The sequence below is a fragment of the Mchenga conophoros genome, linkage group LG19, assembly GCF_057382185.1.
Source record: "Mchenga conophoros isolate Kocher_MC1m ecotype Shallow Benthic linkage group LG19, M_conophoros_male_GT1.1, whole genome shotgun sequence".
NCBI classification, from domain to species: domain Eukaryota; kingdom Metazoa; phylum Chordata; class Actinopteri; order Cichliformes; family Cichlidae; genus Mchenga; species Mchenga conophoros.
The window spans coordinates 22457160-22483348 of record NC_140544.1 but is presented as its reverse complement, the minus strand read 5'-3'; the positions used below and the strand labels follow the sequence as shown (position 1 = coordinate 22483348).

General features: G+C 37.0%; 1 protein-coding gene, 2 pseudogenes and 2 gene segments (V, D, J or C); all 5 read left to right on the top strand.

The window, feature by feature from the left end:
• Window positions 1-26189, top strand: part of LOC146552239 (immunoglobulin lambda-1 light chain-like) — a 164057-nt gene that overhangs the window by 54420 nt on the left and 83448 nt on the right. The gene's annotated exons all lie outside the window — the stretch shown is intronic.
• Window positions 525-3964, top strand: LOC146552252 (Ig kappa chain C region, B allele-like). The segment is given in 2 exon segments: window positions 525-556; window positions 3441-3964. A coding segment is annotated over 1 exon segment (312 nt).
• On the top strand, window positions 6245-22009 carry LOC146552249 (Ig lambda-2 chain C region pseudogene; annotated as a pseudogene). Its single transcript, XR_014889960.1, has 3 exons — window positions 6245-6291; window positions 20356-20391; window positions 21472-22009. The product of XR_014889960.1 is annotated as an Ig lambda-2 chain C region pseudogene (transcript).
• On the top strand, window positions 11189-17200 carry LOC146552250 (Ig lambda-1 chain C region-like). The segment is given in 2 exon segments: window positions 11189-11287; window positions 16588-17200. Coding segments are annotated over 2 exon segments (363 nt in total).
• On the top strand, window positions 21921-25229 carry LOC146552248 (Ig kappa chain C region, B allele pseudogene; annotated as a pseudogene). The gene is made up of 3 exons (XR_014890056.1): window positions 21921-21937; window positions 23408-23541; window positions 24692-25229. The product of XR_014890056.1 is annotated as an Ig kappa chain C region, B allele pseudogene (transcript).

Sequence of the window (26189 nt, the reverse complement as noted above, 5' to 3'; positions counted from 1 at the left end):
AGATGAGGATGGTGATGAGAGTCATGGTTGTGCTTTCTGCTGTGTTGACTGACAGATGTGAGTCCTGCAGTGTTGAAGTCACAGGACTATAAACCTTCTCAGTTCTCTGGAGGATCAGCTGATGTTGCAAAGCCTCCTCTATATGGAAATGTTTTCTCTGCTCTCAACAAACAACAAAGCAATGTGAGAAGCAATACTTTTTGATATCTAAATGAATTATTATGAGATGATTTTGATCCTAACAAAATACTGGAAAATACATCAAAACTTTCAACATCTAGATTAAAATGGCAGATTGGTTGGTAAGTGTATATTTTACTTTTTAGATCAATAAAAATTATGAAAATGATCATAAATTATTTTTTTAAAAAGCAATTTGAACACAAACACTTTTATGCCAAATATTTTCTAAACTGTGAAGTTTACTGAGGAGAAAAAACATCATTTTCAGTGGTTAAATGCTTGATCAGAGTGTGGGAGGTTTTTGTACGGCCACTTAATGAGTTTGTATCACTGTGGTGGACTTTTGGTGGAGGAACCAAACTCATCATTCACTGTAAGTATCTAAATCTTCTCATTAACACAAAATATTATACTATATTTGAAATATGTCCTGAGAATATAAACAAGATTTTATTCTGGGTGTTTTAAATAATGTGTGTATTTGATTGGGTTTGAAAACTTGGTATCGGTAGAGTTTAAATGTATAATACAGTATCATGACTGAATGTTTATATAGTACTGAAAATGTAGATAATGCTTTGATTTGATCAATTTTATTTAATGTTTTTGTATTTATCTAATTCAATTCAATTCAATTTTATTTATATAGCGCCAAATCACAACAAAAGTTGCCTCAAGGCGACAGATGTTATTATCTGTGAATAAATATTTTTTTCACAAAATCTGAGACTGAAAATATAGCACAAGGAATTTTAAATTAAATATATGCAATGTTTGGTTTTCTTCCTGAATACTATCGTTGTTTATATTTACTGCAGGAAGAAACGGTAAAAACGGCCTTTTATAAGGAAAGCCTCAAAAGTACTCTCCGCCTGTGAGCAAAAACAAGACCAAAAAAACCCCAGCCTTTCCTCTTGGTGGAAAAATGTACCATGTCGCCCAATCAAAAAATGATATGGCAAAATGGCATTTAGCTGTTTAGGAAGAGGGAAGTTTTAGGAGTGACGGCGGTGTTTTGAGATGTGAGAGATTTGCGACATTTAGCGCAAATCTTGTGTAGTTAGTGTGTAGTGCAGTCAATAGTTTTGTTGTGTGTTAGAACAATGAGGTGACTGCTGAATGTTACAGGTGTTACAGGAGGGATACACCTCCTGTTGTCAGGCCTGCAGGTATCAGGCTGTTGTTCTCCTTTATCTCATAGTGGACAGAAATAATTTTTTGGAGTGGCACAAACAATTTGTGTGGCATCAAATTTGATGCAGAACAGCTGATTGTTCTGTAAATAGTTTGAAATGTTTATTTAAAAAAACGTCTTGGCTGCATTTGTAGGTAAACAGCTGCAAAAATCTTGTTGTTTGCAAAACTCTGTTACTTTTTTGAAGTAGTAACTATATAATTAATTGCCCAGCATTGGTCATTATATACTGTATTTTGCAGACAGAGAGTTACAGGACTCTCTCCCAGACCACAGACTCATAATACAAGTCAGAGCTTTATGAAAAAAAAAAAGTTCTGTTTTCTGTTTGTTTTCTCATTCAGCTTTTTTTGGGGGGAAAAAAACAAAACAATTTTTTTTCCATGAAAGCAACTAGCTTTTTTTTCTGTTTTCTCATGGGAGGATCAGCTGACGATGCAAAACCTCCTCTCTGTGGAAATGATTTCTCTGCTCTCAACATACAACAAAACAATGCGAGAAGGAATACGTTTGGTATCTAAATGAATTATTATGACATAATTATGATTCTAACAGAATACAGACAAATAGTTTAGGAAAGATGAGAGCAGTTTTTTTTAACATCTGGTTTAAAATGCTACATTTGTTGGTAAGTATATATTTTACTTTCTTGGATCAACCAGCAGAGGAAAAATGATGAAAATGATCATAATTTTTTTTAAAATATATATATAGTTACATGTATTTGATGGCAAATGCTTTTGCCTTGTAAACTTTGAAGTTTACTGGGGGAAAAGAGCAGATTTTCAAGGGTTAGATGTTTGATCAGAGTGCAGGAGGTTTTTGTACGGCCACTTAATGAGTTTGTATCACTGTGGTGGACTTTTGGCGGAGGAACCAAACTCATCATTCACTGTAAGTATCTAAATCTCCTCATTACTACAAAATATTATACTATTACATATTACTTATATTATAAGTGTAATATGTCATCAGAATGTTTTAAACAAAATTTTATTCTGGGTGTTTTACATGATGTGATTGGGTTTGGTCATAGTGGCTGATACTGAAAACTTGGTATCAGAAGAGTTTAAATATATAATACAGTATTATCATATCAGTATACAGTATATCATGTTTATATATCGTGTTTATATAGTACTGAAAATTGAAATGTATTGAGTTAATCTGCTTTAAGTAAAGGTTTTTTTGTATTTATCTGTGAATAAATATTTCTTTCACAAAATCTGAGACTGAAAATATAGCAAAAGGAATCTTTGATTTTATTTATTTATATAAACAGTTAGCAGCATAATATCGTTCATGTCTTAAAGATCATTTGATTATTTGCAGATTAATGATTTCATCGCTGAGTTTATAGTTTATTGGTCTGATGTAGTAAAAAGGAAGTGAAACAAACAGATGACCAGCTCTGTTTGTTTTCCATCAAGAATATAACTGTAACAACAAGACATTTACTCTAAATTATTGTAACGTTTACAAAGATTTTAATTGAGTGTGAAAACACAATTTAATTAAAGTGTTAGGTTCTCCTATTTATTACCTCCTCTCCTCTGATCACAGTGTCATGCACACAGTTAATCCACAGTGCTGTTAATCTCTGTCATGTATCATAACTGTGTAAAGCTGTTACTGAAAATATGATATGATGACTTCCACTGAAATGTTTGGCACCATGTTGGATATAACATTTTATGCTGTTGACTAAATGAATTAGTTTTCATACAGATGCACTTTAACGGTTGAGTTTACAGTTCGTTAGTCTGATGTGATGAAAAGGAAGTGAAACAAACAGATGACAAACTTTAATATTTCCTGTACACATTTCTATTTTATCATCATGACAACAAATACAGCAGCACATCCACTAATTATTTATACTTTTTTAAAACCTTTTATCCTCCAATTTCTAAGTTTCTCTCCTCTGTTATATCACAATATCATCATACAGTTAATCCACAGGCCTGTTAATCTCTGTCATGGATCATAACTGTCTTGTGTCAGCTATCTGTCCTGCAGTAGAGGTTAATCTATCGTTGTGTGTCTGTGATCTTTCCTCCAGCTGGCCCCATGGTCAGACCCTCAGTCTCTCTGCTCCAACCCTCCTCTGAGAAGCTCTCTGGAGGCCCAGTCACACTGGCCTGCCTGCTGACCGGCTACTCTCCTCAGGGAGCTGAAGTGAGATGGGAAGTAGATGGCACAGAGGTGACAGAGGGGGTCCTGAACAGCTTAGAAGAAGAGAAGAGTAGTCGCTACAGCAGCAGCAGCACCCTGATGCTGAGCCAAGAGAACTGGATGAACGCAGAGGTGTTCTCCTGCAGGGTGAACCATCATGACTACTGGCAGTCCAAGTCCTTCCGCAAGAACCGATGTGAGGGCTAGAGGGGCTGCTGAAGTCCAGGACAGGAGCTTAGTGTGGGGGAGCAGGAGATACATCCCTGCTGCTCTGATCAATATGAGTTTGAAAGTTTGCAGATGAAATTATTTGATAACAGCAACTTACACAGTGACATGTGTAGCAGCTGGATGTGAGTGTGCCTAATAACTGCCATATTAATGATTCATACTTTTGCCAATAAAGCTTGCAGTGATCCATATTATTAAGTATTCTGTCTTATTTTTAAATATAATTGTTCTATAATTTCAGTGTTGTGTACTATAAATTAACCTGTTTGCCTAACACATGAAAAATCAAGTCTGGGAGGAGATGAAAATGGCAGGGCTGCATCTGGCCTGAACATCTGGGACAAATCAAATATGCGTTCATCTTTTGAAATTAATGGAAAAGCTGAAAGAAGCTTGTGGTCATGTATTTATATCTTTTAGCAGGATGACAATATCTCCAAATTTTACTCTTGCGGAAAAATAAATAACTTGAGTTTGATTCAGTAAATAAATGTTTTACTTGAAATTAAAACCATGAAGAGATCTAGAAAATAAAAGCTCAAAATGTGAGTGTAGAATGTATCTTAGTTAGTGTGCTCATAATCAAATATGTAAATCAGCAACTTCTATCCAATTATTCCAAATGTTTTATTTCTCATTATAACAATGTGATTAATTCAATATACTCTACAAAATAATTGTATTTTTATATTACCTCATTATGTACAGTGATGTTATGAGGTAAATATTGTTATGGAAATTTTAACAATAACCTGCAACACACCCAGTGAGCATTTTGAAATGGTTCAATAAACACATTGCAATGTGGAGAGAAGCATCGCAGCCAGAGCACTAGGATCATCTCTGAATTCTGGCCGTCGTCCTTGCACCTTTATACACAGAGACAGACAAAGACATTCCACAAACTCTTACATGTTAGCTCATCTCACAGGGGGGGCTATACCATCAGCCCCATCCTTAAACCCCCTCCCTCACATGGAGAATTATGACCTTGTTTTCTACTTAGCCGTCACCTCCTTAAGACCAGGATGTCTGGAGATCTTCAAGTCTACAATGGACCCTCTGTGAAGGTGCAATAAAACCTGGGGCCCACATATGAAAACATTCCACATGCATGCATACTGGTGACAGGAGTGATCTTGCTATACTAAAGTGATATGAGCTAAAATATTTTGATTAATACAGGAGAAAAGAAATCTGCCATCACAATATCAAATGATACAGACCCTATAGAACCACTTCATTTTAAGTATTCTTAATAACTGAAAAGAAGAAAAGATATTCTTTAGCTTCCATGACTTGATATCGGTGTGTGCATGCTGGGTCAGAATACACTCCCATACAGTAGTAATCTCCACCATCTGGAGCCTGAACTCTGTTTATATTTTTTTCTTCCACAGTGCTATGGTGTCCTCCTCCTCTGGGCAGAGTCATCTTCATACCCGGGATCCTCACCTGGAGTTGATTAGGCCAGCTGTATATAATCAGAATCAGAATACTTTATTGATCCCTGGGGGAAATTATTTTTTGTTACAGTGCTCCATTATAAACTAACATTAAGGCAAGACAGACAATACGCTAACTAAGAATAATAATAATAATAATGGATTGGATTTATATAGCGCTTTTCTAGGCACCCAAAGCGCTTTACAATACCACTATTCATTCACTCTCACATTCATACACTGGTGGAGGCAAGCTACAGTTGTAGCCACAGCTGCCCTGGGGCAGACTGACAGAAGCGAGGCTGCCATATCGGCCCCTCTGGCCACCACCAGTAGGCAACAGGTGAAGTGTCTTGCCCAAGGACACAATGACCGAGACTGTCCAAACCGGGACTCGAACTGGCAATCTTCCGATTACAAGATGAACTGCCAACTCTTGAGCCACGATCGTCCTCATTTGTCTCTACTCTCACCTCCAGCAGGGCTCTGGGCTCCCCCTGTAAAAAAACAGCACTGCTGTACAGTTTTGGCAACATCAACATCAATCAGAGTGATGTGTAACTTAACTGGTGGGTGTGGATGTTCATAATTAGTAATAGTTTAATTATTACGGCAAATAAAGCTTTTGACGATGATGTTGAGTCAGTGATGAGTAACATTATTTTTGGTCTTTGAGATAAATTAGTTGAAATCAAAAGATTCCAAATGTAGATTCAATAGTTTGACAATGATAAAGGAAAAAATGTGTTTTATATTTATTATATTCATCATGATCAAGAAGCTTAAAATGAATATGAATATAAATATGATTCATCTGTTTATAGAAACAACTCTTCATGTGAATACGGTCAAGTAATGTAACATAAACAGAAAGTGACCTGATTGCAGCAGATATTTTTTAAATCATTACTTCTAAAAGCCCCCAGTAGACATGAAGTATTTGAATTAATTTCTGTATTTAGTGCTTGATGAGGTTACTGTCAGCTCTGTGTTCACTCGTCTGTGTCAGGGCTGAAGATGCAGCAGTTTACTACTGTCAGAGTTACCACAGCGGTGGGGTGTTCACACAGTGATTTGTAGTCGTACAAAAACCTCCCTCAGTCAAACTGCAGAGACACTGAGCTGTTACAGCAGGAACTGACTGCAGCTGTTTTAATAGAAGAAACCTGAACTCCACTGATGGTCATTGCTGCGTCCACTCCGTCTCCTCGCCCAGAGAATCGAGAAGAAAATTCACTTGTGGTTTTTGTACCCAAGTAAATGACCAACTTTGGAGCTGCTCCAGATTTCTGCTGATACCAAGCTACTCTACTATCTCCATCTCTCCAAGTATAAACTTTTGGATTGGTCCTACAGGTCAGAGTGACAGTGTTTCCAGGAGTAGATGTCAGTACTGGAGGTTGAGTCACAGTCACCTGACCGCTGCATCCTGCAGACAAAAACAAATCATTCATTTATCAGCAGAAATCAATGAGAGAAAAAGCAGCACATCGTGTTTGAAATGTTGCTGAGTGAATGAACCTGTAAAACAGCAGCAGGTCAGCGTCCAGATGAGGATGGTGATGAGAGTCATGGTGGTTGTGCTTTCTGCTGTGTTGACTGACAGATGTGAGTCCTGCAGTGTTGAAGTCACAGGACTATAAACCTTCTCAGTTCTCTGGAGGATCAGCTGATGATGCAAAGCCTCCTCTCTATGGAAATCATTTCTCTGCTCTCAACATACTGAAATAAACGTGGGGATACAAAATCAAAAGAAAAATTGTTTTGAACTAATACCTTTAATGATTTTATGGAATAGAGAAAAACATAGCTATATATATTTTAACACCTGGATTAAAATGGCACTCTGGTTTCTATACTTACTTTTGATTTTGCTATCAACAAATACAATATACCTGTAAAACTGTTTTTATTATTTTGTCATAGTTTCAGAATTAATATTTCTTGAAGCGTTTCTCTTTGCTGTTTTAAACAGTTTTGTGTACGTGTGTTTTTTTTTAATGTGTAATGTGAAATTGAAGTTTTGTCTTTCAGTTCTTAATACTAAAAATACAATTATGATAATTATAATTTGAATTAACTGAATAATGTTAATTCACTTTAGTGTAATCATCTTCTGTATTTAATAAGGTGTACTGTGATGTTTTACATGAAAAAAAGGTTCATTTTCAGTGGTTAGATGTTTGTTCAGAGTGCAGGAGGTTTTTGTACGGCCACTTAATCAGTTTGTATCACTGTGGTGGACTTTTGGTGGAGGAACCAAACTCATCATTGGCTGTAAGTACCAGAAATTTTTCATTTTTAAAAAAACAATGTATTTAATAAGAATTTTTTAAAATCTACTAAACAGAACTTTGATCAAATTCAGTGATTATTATGAAGTTGATGTCCCAATTTCAGAAGAAACTTTTCTTAAATCAATACTCATTCAGTCTTTGAAAGAATTGAACTTACAGAAAACAGTATTTCATATTCTTTTTGGTTAATTTTCCTTCTTTAAAAATTACGTGGTTTTAAAAGATTTTAAAAGTTGTGATTGTGAAGTTTTAGCTCACTTTGATTTAAAATGTATTTTTACTTATGAATTTTAAAATGAAAAAATATTGAATTAGTCTTTGTGGACTTTGTTAGAAAAAAATGATATTGTCAGTACATTTAGGTCAATTTTGTGTTCATGGTTGATTAATGTTAATTTAAGTTTAAAGGAAGTGAAAGAAACAGATGTGAAGTTTTAACTGTATTCTCATGAGTGTTTTAGCTTTGTGCTCAAATAAGAAAAAAATGTTTCAAACAAGAAAATGATGATAGGGTCCAATTATTAACTGTAATACATTATAAAAAAAAAGAAAGATTTGATCAATAATCACTGACAATGTATTTATTGGAGGTCTTGGGGACAGACGGTCGCTACAGCTGGAGCAGCACCCTGAGCCTCTCCGCAGACCAGTGGAAGAAGGCGGGCTCAGTGAGCTGTGAGGCCAGTCTGAGTGGACAGAGCCCCGTCACTCAAACCCTGGACCCTGACCACTGCTCAGAGTAGAGCTTCAGCAACACTTCCTGTCTGCATGTGATGTGTCTTATAGTTTGATGAAGCTACATGTTTCTGTTCTTGCAATATTTCTGCAAACATTTGACTCTCTATTGATGTGCATGCTAATTTGAGCAGCTAATATTATCCATGTTGTTCTTTAAAACCGTGCTGTAAAAAAAGTCTAAATCACAAAATAAAATCACAGCTTAAGAAAAATCACTTTTCTTTGGTCCTTTTCACAATACTTTATTAAATATAAATGCTTTATCAAACCCGTACCAGTCTTTTAAACAGGGAGAAGCACACAAAAAAACCAGTCCCCCGGACGCTCCAACTGGAGCAGCCGTTTCTGCAGGTGTTTTTTCAAGGAAGCTAAATCTTTGTTAACTAGTTAGGCTGTTCTGCAAACAGGTGGTGATACACAATGAGCAGGTTCAGACTGATCACATGTGAAAACACTAAACTCAGTCTTAAACAAAATTCTTCATCATCTAGAACGGCTTTGGCAACATCAAATCCAACATATGTGTCAGCCTCTACAGGCTTAGTGGCCGTGACTCAGTCTCTGAAGACTGAAACAGACTTTGCAATTATGGGTTGAATCACTGTTTTAGTTGTTAGAGCAACATATATTGAAGTTTTATTGTCAGGCAGCTTACCACCAGAAAACCCAGATTTATTTTTAACTGGTTGAGAAGAACAAAAAAAAACAGTTTTAATATTAGGAAGCACAGTTTAATAGTTAGCCCGCTCAGAAACAGGAAACTCAGTTTTAAATCCTGCCACTTCAAAAGTGGGAAAAAGTTTTATTAGCTTGCATTTAGTTAATGGGACAAACTGTTCCTGTGAACTCGGTGGCGAGGAGACAACTAATCCCAGAAACAGGTACAATTTTAGAGCTCGGCATAGCACAGAAACCGCCCTACTGAGAGTTTTTAATGATTTGCTTTTAACTGTTGACTCTGGTTGTGCTGCTGTCTTAGTAACCTTGGACCTGACAGCAGCCTTCGACACTGTAGATCACAACATACTGCTAGCCCGCCTTCAACATTGTGTCGGTTTAAAGGGCACTGTCTTAAAGTTTTTCCAGTCCTATTTGAATAATAGGAGTTTTTCTGTTCACCTTGGTGAACTGTCATCTCCCAGAGCTCCTTTAACCTGTGGCGTACCTCAGGGGTCCATACTAGGCCCCCTGTTGTTTATTCTGTACTTGCTCCCTCTGGGCGATGTGCTCCGTAAACATAATGTGTCCTTCCACATCTTTGCCGATGATATTCAGATCTACCTCCCTCTGAGGTTGAACTGCAATGTTTCTTTGCAGCCGCTACTCTCCTGCTTGTCTGACATTAAGACTTGGATGACTCTTAACTTCTTACACCTTAATGAAAGCAAAACTGAAGTCATTGTGTTTGGGCTTCCTAAAGATCCCAACTTCTCTCTTGACTTTTTGGGACCCCTAACCTCCGATTGCACTTCTTCCATTAAGAGTCTTGGAGTTATTTTTGACAATGCTTTTAAACTTGATAAACAAATCAGCTCTGTAGTTAAGGGATCTTTTTATCATTTACGGATTTTAGCCAAAGTCAAGTCTTACCTTTGCAGGAACGATCTAGAAAGAGTGGTCCATGCTTTTATTACTTCACGGCTGGACTACTGTAATTCCCTCTATGCTGGCCTAGATCGTTCCTGTCTACATCGCCTTCAACTGGTGCAGAACGCTGCCGCTCGCCTGTTGACCGGTTCAAAAAAAAGAGACCACATCACTCCGGTTCTCTGCTCTCTCCACTGGCTCCCAGTTGCTTTTAGGATTGATTTTAAAATCTTACTGCTGGCTTTTAAGGTTTTAAATGGCACTGCACCTTCTTACCTGTCAGAACTCCTTAGTACTTATCGCCCCAGGAGATCTTTGAGGTCAGCCGATCTGATGCTTTTAGATGTTCCCAGGTATAAATTAAAGACAAAGGGAGAGAGGGCGTTTGCTGTGGCTGCACCCAGACTGTGGAACAGTTTACCTCCTCACATCAGATTCTCCAAAAGCCTAGAAACTTTTAAAACTGCTCTTAAAACTCACCTCTTTTCATTGGCTTTTAGAAAGGTTTAATTTATTTGTTTATTTATTTTTTATTTGATCAGCGAGGTGTTTTACGAAATTGTGTTCTATTGTATTTTTATCTGTATTTACTGTACAGCACTTTGGTCAGCCTTGGTTGTTTTTAAATGTGCTCTATAAATAAACTTGACTTGACTTGACTTGACAATGACTCCTCTGGTGTGAGACAGCAGTACTCTGGTTTATATTATATCCTTACTGCATTGCCCGAAATATTGAGTCATCGATCCAGGACCATGACAGATAAAATCCAGTATCTCTGTATTATCATAACAGAACCTGTATTTTCGCAGTCATTTTTAACTGACTGTGAAAATACAATTTAGTAACATTTGTTAAAGCTAGGGATGGGTACCGGTGTCTGGTGCCATGATGGCACCGGTTCTGACATAAACGGTAGTAACCAGACCGAAAAGCAGCGCACATTTCAGTGCTTTATTTCGGTGCTTTTTTTTCCTGAGCTGTGATACACTTCTAGCCAATCATTTTACGTTTCCGAGGATAGTAGGCGGGGCCAGGTACGTACGTTCTTTTAGAGCAGAGCTACAGATTAAAAATGCCCAAGGCGAAGCGGTCAAAAGTCTGGCTGTACTTCACAGCAAAATATGCAAACTCAGCAGCCTGCAACAAGTGCTTTAAGGTGATACTGTGATACTGTCAAAGGAGGTAACACCTCAAATCCGATGAAACACCTGGCGACGCATAGCGTTTTTTTTTTAAAAGCCAAGAAATGCGCTATATTTGATAGCTTGCTGTGAGACCTCACACCGTGCACATCTACTGCGGGTGGGTTGCCTGTTATCGGACCCGGAGTTAGCAACATACCCAAAAACCCAAAGAGGAGAGTCCTGGCCCGTAGCCCAGTGTAGCAGAAATGATGGTGGATGATGATGGCAGCAGCAGCCGTTCTTCTCTGCGTGAGTAGCTTAATGTTGTTCGTGTGTAATTTACATTGAGTAGGCTAACCACGTTATTACATTAATGCATGTAAGGTGAACTAGCAAACATCATCATAGCTACATGTGGCTGTCTTCTTGTTTGATGGCAGACACTCCCTTCACCCTGGCCAAAAAGGCTAAAATGACCAAAGAAAAAGAGGGAAACGGCTAAACATGAGAGGTTTTTGGATAAAGTTTGTGTTTTTTCCATTGTTTAAGCACTGCTTCCAGCTAAGAGTGATACCATATATGCCCCATAGCTGCAGAAAAGGCTAACATTGTTATCTTTTTACAAAAAACAGCTGAACATGAGAGGTTTTTGGACCAATTTTGTGTTCTCAATTCTTTAAGCACCGGTTTGAGCACCGTTTGAGCACCGGCACCGTTTCAAAAGTACCGATTTGGCACCGGTATCGGATAAAACCTAAACGATACCCATCCCTAGTTAAAACCTTACATTTTCATCTTCATCACCTTTTCTCCTCTAGTTGATCACAGTGTCGCACACATTTAATCCACAGTGCTGTTAACCTCTGTCGTGTAACATAACTGTCTAATGCTGAGCTGTCTGACACTGAAAATCTAATATGAGATATTTTGATATTTGAAGTTTTTGAGCCTCACCCTGGGGGATATACCAGTTTATGTTGTTGACTAAATTAATTAGCTATATGCAGATGCACTTTAACAGACGAGTTTACATTTCTTTATTTTAATGTGATGAAAAAGAAGTGAAACGAACAGATGATGAATTTTACACATTTAATTTTTATAATAAGAAAATAAATGTAGCGACACATTTACTGATTAGTTATACTTTGGTAAAGCCTTATGTCCTCTCACTTCTCAATTCCTCCCCTCTGTTTCATCACAGTACCATAATACAGTTAATCCACAGGCCTGTTAATATCTCTCATGTATCATAACTATCTCATGTTCAGCTATCAAATATGGATTATTTTTAAATATAGTAGCTATACACTAACTGTAGTGTAGTGTATTGTAAATTAACCTATTTACCAACACATGAAAGATCCAAAACAGGAAGAAAGAAACACAAAATTGGACAAATCAAATATGTACTGATCTTTTGTAATTAGCAAATCAACTGAATGAAACTTCTGGTCCTTTATTTGTTTATTTATTTTAATGGTGGAAAATGAGAGTTTTGGTTTATTAAACAATTTTAAATAATGTAAGAAAGAAACTGTGAATCATCATTGCAACCAGGGGTGAAAATATAAAAGTTGAAAGATGAGATGAGTAATTCTTTATAACAATAGTAATAAGAAAATGTAGTTATCTGGTTTTTTCATATTCTAAAATGTTTTTGAAAGCAAATTGAATGATAAATATTCCACTTTACTCAAACTTTTTATTAGACAGTAAATGCAGTTTACACTGATGAACCCTGTTGGACTGGTGCAGGACAGATTTTGATCCATGAAACCAAATCATTGTCTAATTCAAATCAAAATAGATGATTTTTATTTAAGTAAAAACTGTGTACAGGGCGGGGGGCGATTTTATCAAAGCACCCCCAAAGATTTCTTACTTTTTTGACAATGTTTACTGTTTGTGTGACATACTACTAAAAGTATAAAAAGCATTCAGTACTTGTTTGAGACATAACATTTTAACAACAAAAGTATAGATCCATAATAACTTAATGATAGAAAAATGTAGAACCAAATCATTGCAATTGTGTTTATTATTGTGTTTATATTTGAATACCTCTGCAATGTAACAACTGGTACATGTGTTATTGTTGCCTGTACTCTTTTTCATCCAGCTGTTGCCTTTAGCAGCCTCACATGGCTCCTTTTGTTGCAGTTCTTGCCATATTTGAAATAAATAATCTAATCTAATTTGTTTCTTAATGTATTTTCTTTACAATACAGTGTGTTTTTTGTGAATATCATAATTATAATAATCCACAATTATGTGGATATGCATATTAGATAGATTTTAACAAAATAAAAGCCCTCCAGGAAGGTCAAAGTCCTGTAACTTACTTTAAAAAGAAATATTTAGTTCCCTAAAACAGTGGAAAGAGCTAAAGTCCCATGACAGCCTTACCCAAATAGCTCGCGCTAACGACCACCACTTCTTGTGCAGTTAATAAAGGACAGGTAATGTTTTGTCGTGCTGTTGCACAGTGCAAACAAAGCATGCTCATTTGTTTCAAGTCATCGGTTGCCAGAAGACAACTTAACTCATTCACTGCAATTGACGTCTATAGCCGTCAATTGCAGTGAATGAGTCAATGGGTTTAACTCATTCACTGCCAATGGCTGGCAGTGAATGAGTTAACAACATGTACATAATAACCTAATACTCCTGTGTGCTATAGACTATTTTCAGATCCCTTCAGAGATATTCAATCAGGTTCAAGTCTGGGCTCTGGCTAATTTAACTGGTGGTGAAACCTTTAGTTCTCATCTAAAGCAATCTTTAGGTGACACCGTAAGAGGAGATAAGGTTGTACCCCCCCCCCCCCCCCCCCCCCTTTTTGTAGAGTCAAAATGAAAAAGTGGTCACTGAGTTAATATTGTCAGCTGAGACAAATTACATTTTCAAACACAATGTATAACAATGCTGTATTTTGTTCCAGAAAAAGGACAAAATACCAATGAGTCCCTGAAACGAGACCCAGGATGTGGTTACAGGAAGAGGGTGATAGATTGTCTGAAGCAGTTAGAACAAGGCAATGCTATTGACCGGACATTATATCACAGGATGACACCTGGGTGAAAATCAAATCGCAGGACGCACCAGAATTCACGGATCACATTAACTCGTTGGACCAATATATCAAGTTTACAAGGGAGGATATCAAAAATGACAGGTTGGCCTTCTTAGACTGTAAGATTTCCATCAGTAATGGGAGACATTTAGAAGCTGATGTGTACTGTAAACCAACGCATACGGATGAAGATGTACACATCTTGAACAGGGATGAATGCTGGTTTGAGCGTGGAGTCACAGAATCCATTTACATGAAAGGGAAAAGCCATCTCTGGATTGAGGAGGGAGCCTAAGGGTACATCTTTCACCATCTTACAGTGCTGTGATTGCAGCCATTCCCCAATTCTCTGTGTATGGTACTCATGGCCATAGAGCAGTGGTCATTGATCATGGATTTATGGTCTTTGATCACTAGCTGTTGATCAATGGTCATGACAATTTGCATATTAATGATCAATAAACTGACCTCACAGCACATTGTTCGCCAGTGGTGCTAGTTTCATTCATTCATTATGCAAATGAATGAATAAAAAGCTGCAGTCAGCTGAGAGTGAAGAAGTCAGTTGTCCCACTGAAAGGCTACGTCCAGATGAACAGAATCGACTTTGGGAGTGTTGGTTAGGTTACTATCAGCTGCGTGTTCAGTGGTCTGTGTCAGCAGTCTCTCCTTTTTCAGCAGCTGTACTCAGTCCCTGCTTCAACAGCTCAGTGTCTCTGCAGTCTGACTGAGGGAGGTTTTTGTACGACTGCAAATCACTGTGTGAACACCCCACCGCTGTGGTAACTCTGACAGTAGTAAACTGCTGCATCTTCAGCCTGAACTCCACTGATGGTCATAGAGAAGTCAGAGCTGCTTCCACTGCCGTTAAATCGAGTTGGCGTTCCTGACTGAATTATGCTCACTTGCTTTATTAGAAGTTTTGGTGTCTGTCCAGATTTCTGCTGATACCAGGCCATACAATGACGATTATCACCACAGTTGGAATATGTTGCTGGGTTGGTCCTACAGGTCAGAGTCACAGTGGATCCAGGAGTAAATGTCACTACTGGAGGTTGAGTCACAGTCACCTGCCCGCTGCATCCTGCAGACAAAAACAAATCATTCATTTATCAGCAGAAATCAATGAGAGAAAAAGCAGCACATCATGTTTGAAATGTTGCTGAGTGAATGAACCTGTAAAACAGCAGCAGGTCAGCGTCCAGATGAGGATGGTGATGAGAGTCATGGTGGTTGTGCTTTCTGCTGTGTTGACTGACAGATGTGATTCCTGCAGTGTTGAACTCACAGGACTATAAACCTTCTCAGTTCTCTGGAGGATCAGCTGATGATGTAAAGCCTCCTCTCTATGGAAATCATTTCTCTGCTCTCAACACACAACAAAGCAATGTGAGAAGCAACAATAAATTATTATGACATGATTATGATCCTAACAAAACACTGGAAAATACTTCAGAAAAGCGATTCTTTTTAACATCTGGATTAAAATGGCAGGTTGGTTGGAAAGCGTAGATTTTACTTTTTTAATCAAGAAAAATATTAAAACAATCCTTAATTATTATTTTTTTTAAAGAAAGTCAATTGAACACAAACACTTTTATGATAAATATTTTCTAAACTGTGAAGTTTACTGGGGAAAGTAGTTAATTTCCAGCGTTTAGAGGCTTGATCAGAGTGTGGGAGGTTTTTGTACGGCCGCTTAATGAGTTTGTATCACTGTGGTACACTTTTGGTGGAGGAACCAAACTCATCATTCACTATAAGTATCTAAATCTTCTCATTAACACAAAATATTATACTATTACTATTTTGAATATGTCATCAGAATGTATTTAAACATTGTGTGTTAAATTATATTCTGGGTGTTTTACATGATGTGTACATGGTTGGGTTTAGTCATAGTAGCTGTTATTGAAAACTTGGTATCAGAAAGTGTGAATATATAATACAGTATCATAACTGAATGTTTATATAGTACTGAAAATGTAAATTATATTTTGAATAAATCTATTTTAATTAAGTTTTTTTTGTATTTATCTGTGAATAAATATTTTTTCACAAAATCTGAGGCTGAAAATAGCACGAGGAAGCTTTGATTTTATTTAGTTAACTGGATAAAAAGGTTTTACATTCTTGCCTTAAAAAATAAAAGAGTTTTATTTAGATGCAATTTAACGGTTCCATCGCGAGTTTATGGTTCAGTACTTTGAGGTAGTAAAACTGAAGTGAAACAAACAGATGGCAGTCTGTACAGACGGTTCATTTTTTCAGTTAAGAAAATAAATGTAGGAACTAGATGCTGTACAATATAATTACTTTTATGGCAGGTTTAGAAAAAAAGATGTGTAACCTAGGGGAAAATTCCAACTTTAAATGTAAAATTCCAACTTTGTCATTATTTGTAATTGTTATTTTTCCATTTCTTCCACGATGCTGTTAATCTCTGTCATGTATCATAACTGTGTAATGTTCAGCTCTCTGTCCTACAGCAGAAGTTAATCTGCTCCTTGTGTGTTCCTGCTCTCCCTTCCAGCTGGCCCCATGGTCAGACCCTCAGTCTCTCTGCTTCAACCCTCCCCTGAGGATCTCTCTGGGTGCACGACCACACTGGCCTGCCTGTTGACCGGCTACTCTCCAGAGGGAGCCGAGGTGAGATGGGAGGTGGACGGCAGAGAGGTGACAGAAGGGGTCCTGACCAGCTCAGAGGAGAAGAAGAGTGATCGCTACAGCAGCAGCAGCACCCTGACCTTGAGCCAGAAAAGCTGGTTGAAGGGAGAGCTTTACTCCTGCAAGGTCATCCATCATGGCCACACACAGTCCCAGTCCCTGAGCAGGAGCTGGTGTGAAGGCTAGAGGAGTTACCGAAGCCCAGGACAGGAACCGGGTGTGTGGGGAGCAGGAGAAAGACACCTGCCTCTGTGATCTATATGTGTTTTTGTTTGTAGAAGGAAATACAGCTTTGTGTGTGAGAGAACGACACTGATGTAAAGTGTTGACAAGAACAACAAGCTAAAGAGCGACATGTGCAGCTCAGCAGCTGGTTGTGATTGTACTTGTCATATTAATGATTCATGTTTGTGTCAATAAAGCTTGCAGTTATCCAGAATATTATAAAACTTTTTTGTCTTTCTTCAATGGTGAGAAGGAAGACAGTATTCAGACATTTCATTATTCTGTTTACAACAAAATGACACAAAGGACTAGAGAACATAACCCCACGTGTTTTAATATATTTACAAAAACCACTGAGGCATTATGAAATCAGAATCAAATATGTAAGCAGGCAAATTTACTCAATTCTAATGAAAGTTTGCATAAAAAGTTTAATTTTAAAGCACAATTTCCTTCTAAAGAGATTCATTTCTAACAATAAGATTGGTTGATTTTTTTTGTTTTGTTTTAACTGACTTCAAAATAAAAGAACTGCATCACATGTAATACTCAGATAACGTTGGAGATGTCAGTCAATTATTCTTCTACTCATATGTAAAGCCTTGCAGTTCCATGGTGTCCTGTTTGTACTGCTATGACCTTGTTATAGGACCCACTTTGTACCATCATCTGATCTGTTTCTGTTTTGACACTTTTCAGATTGTAGCACCTAAAAGTTGAATGAGCTTGGCTGATTCTGTGAGTGTTTTTTAAAACTCTGCTGAAAACTTAGTTTTATAGTTTAGCATTTTCTAATATTTCAAACATTTTCTGCTTGTTTAATGTTCCCTGGCTATGTACATCTTTAATTTTGATTACAGTTCTTAGTAATAGTATTTTTTTATTATATAACATATATTATCTGTGCGTAAACACTGGGTCTTCATGCACTCCCGTACAACATTATTCTCCTGCGTCATCAGCCTGAACTGACTGTCAAGCTCCTTTTCCAAGCTCCTAAGACTACGATGACATGGATGACTGAGAACCTTCACAGACAGACCCTAACCCTAATCAGGATGGACAATTTGTGTCAAAAACAAAAAATAAGAAGAAGGCAAGAGGCAGAAGGCAGCTCACTTACTTGGGACTATTTACAATTAAGGGTATAGTATTTATGATGATTATTTTTATTACTGTTTAAATTCAAAGCATACAAAGTTAATTGTTTGTATATAATTGGACTCAAATAACTTCAGGTTATTATAATTCTTTTATACTAGAGTATATTTGAATTTCCTTCTGTTTCTCTTGACAAAGCTTTTTTTCGTAAAGGTATTGCCAGGATTCCTGGATCATTGACCCATCGTTTTCGGTTCTTGTTCACTGTTTTTTCCACATGTTCCATTTCCTGTTTCATTATGTTCAGCCGTGTACTCACCTGTGTCCAATTATCATCATCATTCAGTCTGTTTATTTAAGTTCCTCAGTTTTACCAGTTCACTGTTGTGTCATTGATGTTGATCAAATCAAATCAAATCAAATTCAAATTCAAATTCAAATTTTATTTGTCACGTACACAGTCATACACAGTACGATATGCAGTGAAATGCTTGGACAACTGCTCGTGACCTAAAGAAAACAAAAAAGGAAAAGGCTTAATTGGACATAAATAACTCGAGCTTATTATAATAAGATCATACCAGAGTATATTTGAATTTCATTCTGTTTCTCTTTACAAAGCTTTTTGTAAAGATATAATGCTTTTTGGTGTTAAGTTGGATAGAAAGACAGATGTGAAACGTAAAAGTGAGATCAGAGGTCAAATGTGATAAAATCATCATATAACAGTATCATTGAAACTCTGTTAAATTTTTGGCATCTTAGTGTTAAAATCTCTGAGCTGATAGAACATGAGCATTAATCTTTGAAAGTTATGAGATTTGAGTAGATTATGAGTAAAATGATTTTTGTGTTCTTTTAAGAAATACATTTGTTATTGTTTCTTTATTTGATTTTTTTTGACAAAAATACACAGTACACCAAAAGATTATTATTTTGAAAACTATTTTGAAACGAATCTATCCAACAATATAGTGTGAAATGCAAAAGAAAAAATGTATGTCACTCCATTGTACGTGGTGATATTTGATATAATAAATGTTATATTATATTATATATTACATAATGTTTTATTTGTGGTGATTATATGTGAAGATAAAATAATTTGATGTCTTTAGGTTCTTTACACTCCGTATGAATCTGTATGAAGTGATTAATGATATTATTGGGGGGGTTTGTTTTTGTTTTTTTTGCGCTCCTCAGCCTTGCGTTCTGTGTCGCTTCAGCTTCAGCAGCTGTACTCAGTTCCTGCTGTAACAGCTCAGTGTCTCTGCAGTCTGACTGAGGGAGGTTTTTGTACGTCTACAAATCACTGTGTGAACACCCGAGCACTGTTTATGTAGTGGTAACTCTGACAATAATAAACTGCTGCATCTTCAGCCTGAACTCCACTGATGGTCATAGAGAAGTCAGAGCTGCTTCCACTGCCACTAAATCGAGATGGTGTTCCTGAATGTCTTATGCTTACATGTCGAATTAGGAGCTTTGGAGTTTGTCCAGATTTCTGTTGATACCAGAACATACACTGACCAGCACCACAGCCACCAACAGCTTGGTTGGTCCTACAGGTCAGGGTGACAGTAGATCCAGGAGTAAATGTCACTACTGGAGGTTGAGTCACAGTCACCTGACCGCTGCATCCTGCAGACAGAAACAAATCATTCATTTATCAGCAGAAATCAATGAGAGAAAAAGCAGCACATCATGTTTGAAATGTTGCTGAGTGAATGAACCTGTAAAACAGCAGCAGGTCAGCGTCCAGATGAGGATGGTGATGAGAGTCATGGTGGTTGTGCTTTCTGCTGTGTTGACTGACAGATGTGAGTCCTGCAGTGTTGAAGTCACAGGACTATAAACCTTCTCAGTTCTCTGGAGGATCAGCTGATGATGCAAAGCCTCCTCTCTATGGAAATGATTTTCTCTGCTCTCAACACACAACAAAACAATGTGAGAAGAAATACTTTTGATATCAAAATGAATTGTTATGAAATAATTATGATTCTGAAGGAATACCGACAAATAGATCACAAAAGATGAGAGCGGTTTTTTTAACATCTGCCACAGTTGTTGGCAACTATATATTTAACTTTTTTGGATCAACCAGCAGAAGAAAAATTATAAAAAATGATCATAAATTGTTTAAGAAAAAGTTAAATGTCTTTGATAGTAAATGCTTTTTAATTTTGTAAATTTTGAAGTTAATTCACAAGTTTTAATAAAGAAAAAAGTTAATTTTCAGTGGTTAGATGCTTGATCAGAGTGTGGGAGGTTTTTGTACGGCCACTTAATGAGTTTGTATCACTGTGGTGGACTTTTGGTGGAGGAACCAAACTCATCATTCACTGTAAGTATCTAAATCCCCTCATATTACTACATAATACTATACTATTACTATTTGAAAAATGTCATCAGAGTGTATTTAAACATTGTGTATTCAATTTTATTCTGGGTGTTTTACTTGATGTATATATGATTGGGTTTAGTCATAGTAGCTGTTATTGAAAACTTGGTATCAGAAAGTGTGAATCTATAATACAGTATCATGACTAAATGTTTATATAGTACTGAAAATTTAAATATTTTTTTGAGTTAATAAATAATTTTTCACAAAATCTGAGATTAAAAATATAGCAAAATGATTTTTAGTTATTTATACAAACAGTCAGCAGGATCAAAAATATTGTTGCCTTAAATATCTTTTATTTGATTGCAGATTAACAGTTTCATCTCTGAGTTAATAGCTTATCAGTCTAATGTAGTAAAAAGGAAGTGAAACAAACAGACGACAAAATCCAGCTCTGTTTGTTTTCCATCAAGAATATAACTGTAACAACAAGACATTTACTATCATTGTAACTTTAACAAAGATTTTAATTGAGTGTGAAAACACATTTTTATTAACCTCCTTTCCTCAGTCTGATCACAGTGTCATGCACACAGTTAATCCACAATGCTGTTAATCTCTGTCATGTATCATAACTGTGTAATGCTCAGCTGTCTGTCGCTGAAAATATGATCTGATGACTTATGATGATGACACTGAAATGTTTGGCACCATGTTGGATATAACATTTTATGCTGTAGACTAAATGAATTAGTTTTTATACAGATGCACTTTAACGGTTGAGTTTACAGTTCGTTAGTCTGATGTGATGAAAAGGAAGTGAAACAAACAGATGACAAACTTTTCCTGTACACTCATCATGAAAACAAATGCAGCAGCACAGTCACTAATTATTTATACTTTCTTAAAATGTTACATCCTCCAGTTTCTTAGTTCTCTACCTTGTTTTATCACAATATCATCATACAGTTAATCCACAGGCCTGTTAATCTCTGTCATGGATCATAACTGTCTTGTGTCAGCTATCTGTCCTGCAGTAGAGGTTAATCTATTGTTGTGTGTCTGTGATCTTTCCTCCAGCTGGCCCCATGGTCAGACCCTCAGTCTCTCTGCTCCAACCCTCCTCTGAGAAGCTCTCTGGAGGCCCAGTCACACTGGCCTGCCTGCTGACCGGCTACTCTCCTCAGGGAGCTGAAGTGAGATGGGAAGTAGATGGCACAGAGGTGACAGAGGGGGTCCTGAAGAGCTTAGAAGAAGAGAAGAGTAGTCGCTACAGCAGCAGCAGCATCCTGATGCTGAGCCAAGACAACTGGATGAACGCAGAGGTGTTCTCCTGCAGGGTGAACCATCATGACCACCGGCAGGCCAAGTCCTTCCGCAAGAACCGGTGTGAGGGCTAGAGGGGCTGCTGAAGTCCAGGACAGGAGCTTAGTGTGGGGGAGCAGGAGATACATCCCTGCTGCTCTGATCAATATGAGTTTGAAAGTTTGCAGATGAAGTTATTTGATAACAGTAACTTACACAGTGACATGTGTAGCAGCTGGATGTGAGTGTGCCTAATAACTGCCATATTAATGATTCATACTTTTGCCAATAAAGCTTGCAGTGATCCATATTATTAAGCATTCTGTCTTATTTTTAAATATAATTGTTCTATAATTTCAGTGTTGTGTACTATAAATTAACCTGTTTGCCTAACACATGAAAAATCAAGTCTGGGAGGAGATGAAAACGGCAGGGCTGCATCTGGCCTGAACATCTGGGACAAATCAAATATGTGTTCATCATTTGAAATTAATGGAAAAGCTGAAAGAAGCTTGTGGTCATGTATTTATATCTTTTAACAGGGTGACAGTATCTCCAAATTTTACTCTTGCAGAAAAATAAATAACTTGAGTTTGATTCAGTAAATAAATGTTTTACTTGAAATTAAAACCATGAAGAGATCTAGAAAATAAAAGCTCAAAATGTGAGTGTAGAATGTATCTTAGTTAGTGTGCTCATAATCAAATATGTAAATCACTTGTACACTTGTATTGTGTTTAAGTGGTTATTCTAGTTATTCTGATTGCAGTTGAAAACTCTACACCTGCAGCCTTCAGCCAAAGTGAAGAAATTTTTTATGCAGCCATGAATCATTGTGTAAACACTTCACTACCATTGTAACCCAGACAGTAATAATCTCCAGCATCTACTGCCTGAAGATCACTGGTGGATAAAGTGTACTGAGAACCAGATCTACTGCCTTGGAGTCAAGATGGAGTTCCTGAGTTTGGGAGGCTGTCCAGGTTTCTAAAGGTACTAAGTCCAGCAACTCCCTGTGGTGCTGATGGTCACAGTGCCTGACAGGCTTGACCACAGTGCACACATCTGCTGTTGCTCACAGTGGTCCACGGGATCGCTCAGGGAGTTTGTGTGTTCGCTCAGACACATGAAAAATTAGAGGGAACATTGGTCACCGCTAGGTTCGGTCCTGCATTGCACCAGAGACATTATATGAGAGAGACATGGAAGTGATTTGAAATATAGGCAAACACACATCTGTTTTTGTGAAACAGAACAGGTACATATAACATGTAAGTTGATCCTTTTCTCATTCAGCTTTTTTTGGGGGGAAAAAACAAAACAATTTTTTTCCCATGAAAGCAACTAGCTTTTTTTTTTCTGTTTTCTCGTGGGAGGATCAGCTGATGATGCAAAACCTCCTCTCTGTGGAAATGATTTCTCTGCTCTCAACATTGAACAAAACAATGCGAGAAGGAATACTTTTGGTATCTAAATGAATTATTATGACATAATTATGATTCTAACAGAATACAGACAAATAGTTTAGGAAAGATGAGAGCAGTTTTTTTAACATCTGATTTAAAATGCCACATTTGTTGGTAAGTATATATTTTACTTTCTTGGATCAACCAGCAGAGGAAAAATGATGAAAATGATCATAATTTTTTAAAAATATATATATAGTTACATGTATTTAATGGCAAATGCTTTTGCCTTGTAAACTTTGAAGTTTACTGGGGAAAAAGAGCAGATTTTCAAGGGTTAGATGTTTGATCAGAGTGCAGGAGGTTTTTGTACGGCCACTTAATGAGTTTGTATCACTGTGGTACACTTTTGGTGGAGGAACCAAACTCATCATTCACTGTAAGTATCTAAATCTCCTCATTACTACAAAATATTATACTATTACATATTACTTATATTATAAGTGTAATATGTCATCAGAATGTCTTTAAACAAGATTTTATTCTGGGTGTTTTACATGATGTGATTGGGTTTGGTCATAGTGGCTGATACTGAAAACTTGGTATCAGAAGAGTTTAAATATATAATACAGTATTATCATATCAGTATACAGTATATCAATGTATCAAATGTATTGAGTTAATCTGCTTTAAGTAAAGGTTTTTTTGTATTTATCTGTGAATAAATATTTTTTTCACAAAATCTGAGACTGAAAATATAGCAAAAGGAATCTTTGATTTTATTTATTTATATAAACAGTTAGCAGCATAATATCGTTCATGTCTTAAAGATCATTTGATTATTTGCAGATTAATGATTTCATCGCTGAGTTTATAGTTTATTGGTCTGATGTAGTAAAAAGGAAGTGAAACAAACAGATGACAAAGTCCAGCTCTGTTTGTTTTCCATCAAGAATATAACTGTAACAACAAGACATTTACTCTAAATTATTGTAACGTTTACAAAGATTTTAATTGAGTGTAAAAACACAATTAAATTAAAGTGTTATGTTCTCCTATTTATTACCTCCTCTCCTCAGTCTGATCACAGTGTGATGCACACAGTTAATCCACAGTGCTGTTAATCTCTGTCATGTATCATAACTGTGTAAAGCTGTTAGTGAAAATATGATGTGATGACTTCCACTGAAATGTTTGGCACCATGTTGGATATAACATTTTATGCTGTAGACTAAATGAATTAGTTTTCATACAGATGCACTTTAACGGTTGAGTTTACAGTTCGTTAGTCTGATGTGATGAAAAGGAAGTGAAACAAACAGATGACAAACTTTAACGTTTCCTGTACAAATTTCAATTTTATCATCATGAAAACAAATACAGCAGCACATCCACTAATTATTTATACTTTTTTAAAACCTTTTATCCTCCAATTTCTAAGTTTCTCTCCTCTGTTATATCACAATATCATCATACAGTTAATCCACAGGCCTGTTAATCTCTGTCATGGATCATAACTGTCTCGTGTCAGCTATCTGTCCTGCAGTAGAGGTTAATCTATCGTTGTGTGTCTGTGATCTTTCCTCCAGCTGGCCCCATGGTCAGACCCTCAGTCTCTCTGCTTCAACCCTCCTCTGAGAAGCTCTCTGGAGGCCCAGTCACACTGGCCTGCCTGCTGACCGGCTACTCTCCTCAGGGAGCTGAAGTGAGATGGGAAGTAGATGGCACAGAGGTGACAGAGGGGGTCCTGAACAGCTTAGAAGAAGAGAAGAGTAGTCGCTACAGCAGCAGCAGCACCCTGATGCTGAGCCAAGAGAACTGGATGAACGCAGAGGTGTTCTCCTGCAGGGTGAACCATCATGACTACTGGCAGTCCAAGTCCTTCCGCAAGAACCGGTGTGAGGGCTAGAGGGGCTGCTGAAGTCCAGGACAGGAGCTTAGTGTGGGGGAGCAGGAGATACATCCCTGCTGCTCTGATCAATATGAGTTTGAAAGTTTGCAGATGAAGTTATTTGATAACAGTAACTTACACAGTGACATGTGTAGCAGCTGGATGTGAGTGTGCCTAATAACTGCCATATTAATGATTCATACTTTTGCCAATAAAGCTTGCAGTGATCCATATTATTAAGCATTCTGTCTTATTTTTAAATATAATTGTTCTATAATTTCAGTGTTGTGTACTATAAATTAACCTGTTTGCCTAACACATGAAAAATCAAGTCTGGGAGGAGATGAAAATGGCAGGGCTGCATCTGGCCTGAACATCTGGGACAAATCAAATATGCGTTCATCTTTTGAAATTAATGGAAAAGCTGAAAGAAGCTTGTGGTCATGTAAATATATCTTTTAGCAGGATGACAATATCTCCAAATTTTACTCTTGCGGAAAAATAAATAACTTGAGTTTGATTCAGTAAATAAATGTTTCACTTGAAATTAAAACCATGAAGAGATCTAGAAAATAAAAGCTCAAAATGTGAGTGTAGAATGTATCTTAGTTAGTGTGCTCATAATCAAATATGTAAATCACTTGTACACTTGTATTGTGTTTAAGTGGTTATTCTAGTTATTCTGATTGCAGTTGAAAACTCTACACCTGCAGCCTTCAGCCAAAGTGAAGAAATTTTTTATGCAGCCATGAATCATTGTGTAAACACTTTACTACCATGGTAACCCACAGTAATAATCTGCAGCATCTACTGCCTGAAGATCACTGGTGGATAAAGTGTACTGAGAACCAGATCTACTGCCTTGGAGTCAAGATGGAGTTCCTGAGTTTGGGAGGCTGTCCAGGTTTCTAAAGGTACTAAGTCCAGTAACTCCCTGTGGTACTGATGGTCACAGTGCCTGACAGGCTTGACTTAACAGAGTTAGAAAACTGTTGGCAAATTACTTTGAAATGAGGACTAAAATGATGTGAATCTTGAGAAAAAAACAGAAAATGTATCAGGTTAAATCAGAGAAACATGAACAGCACAAACAGAATTAAAAACAAACAAATAAAACAACTCTCATCCTGACTCAGAAAGCCAAACATTATAACCTGAGTTACTGGAAACATCACTTGACCCTGACCACTGCTCAG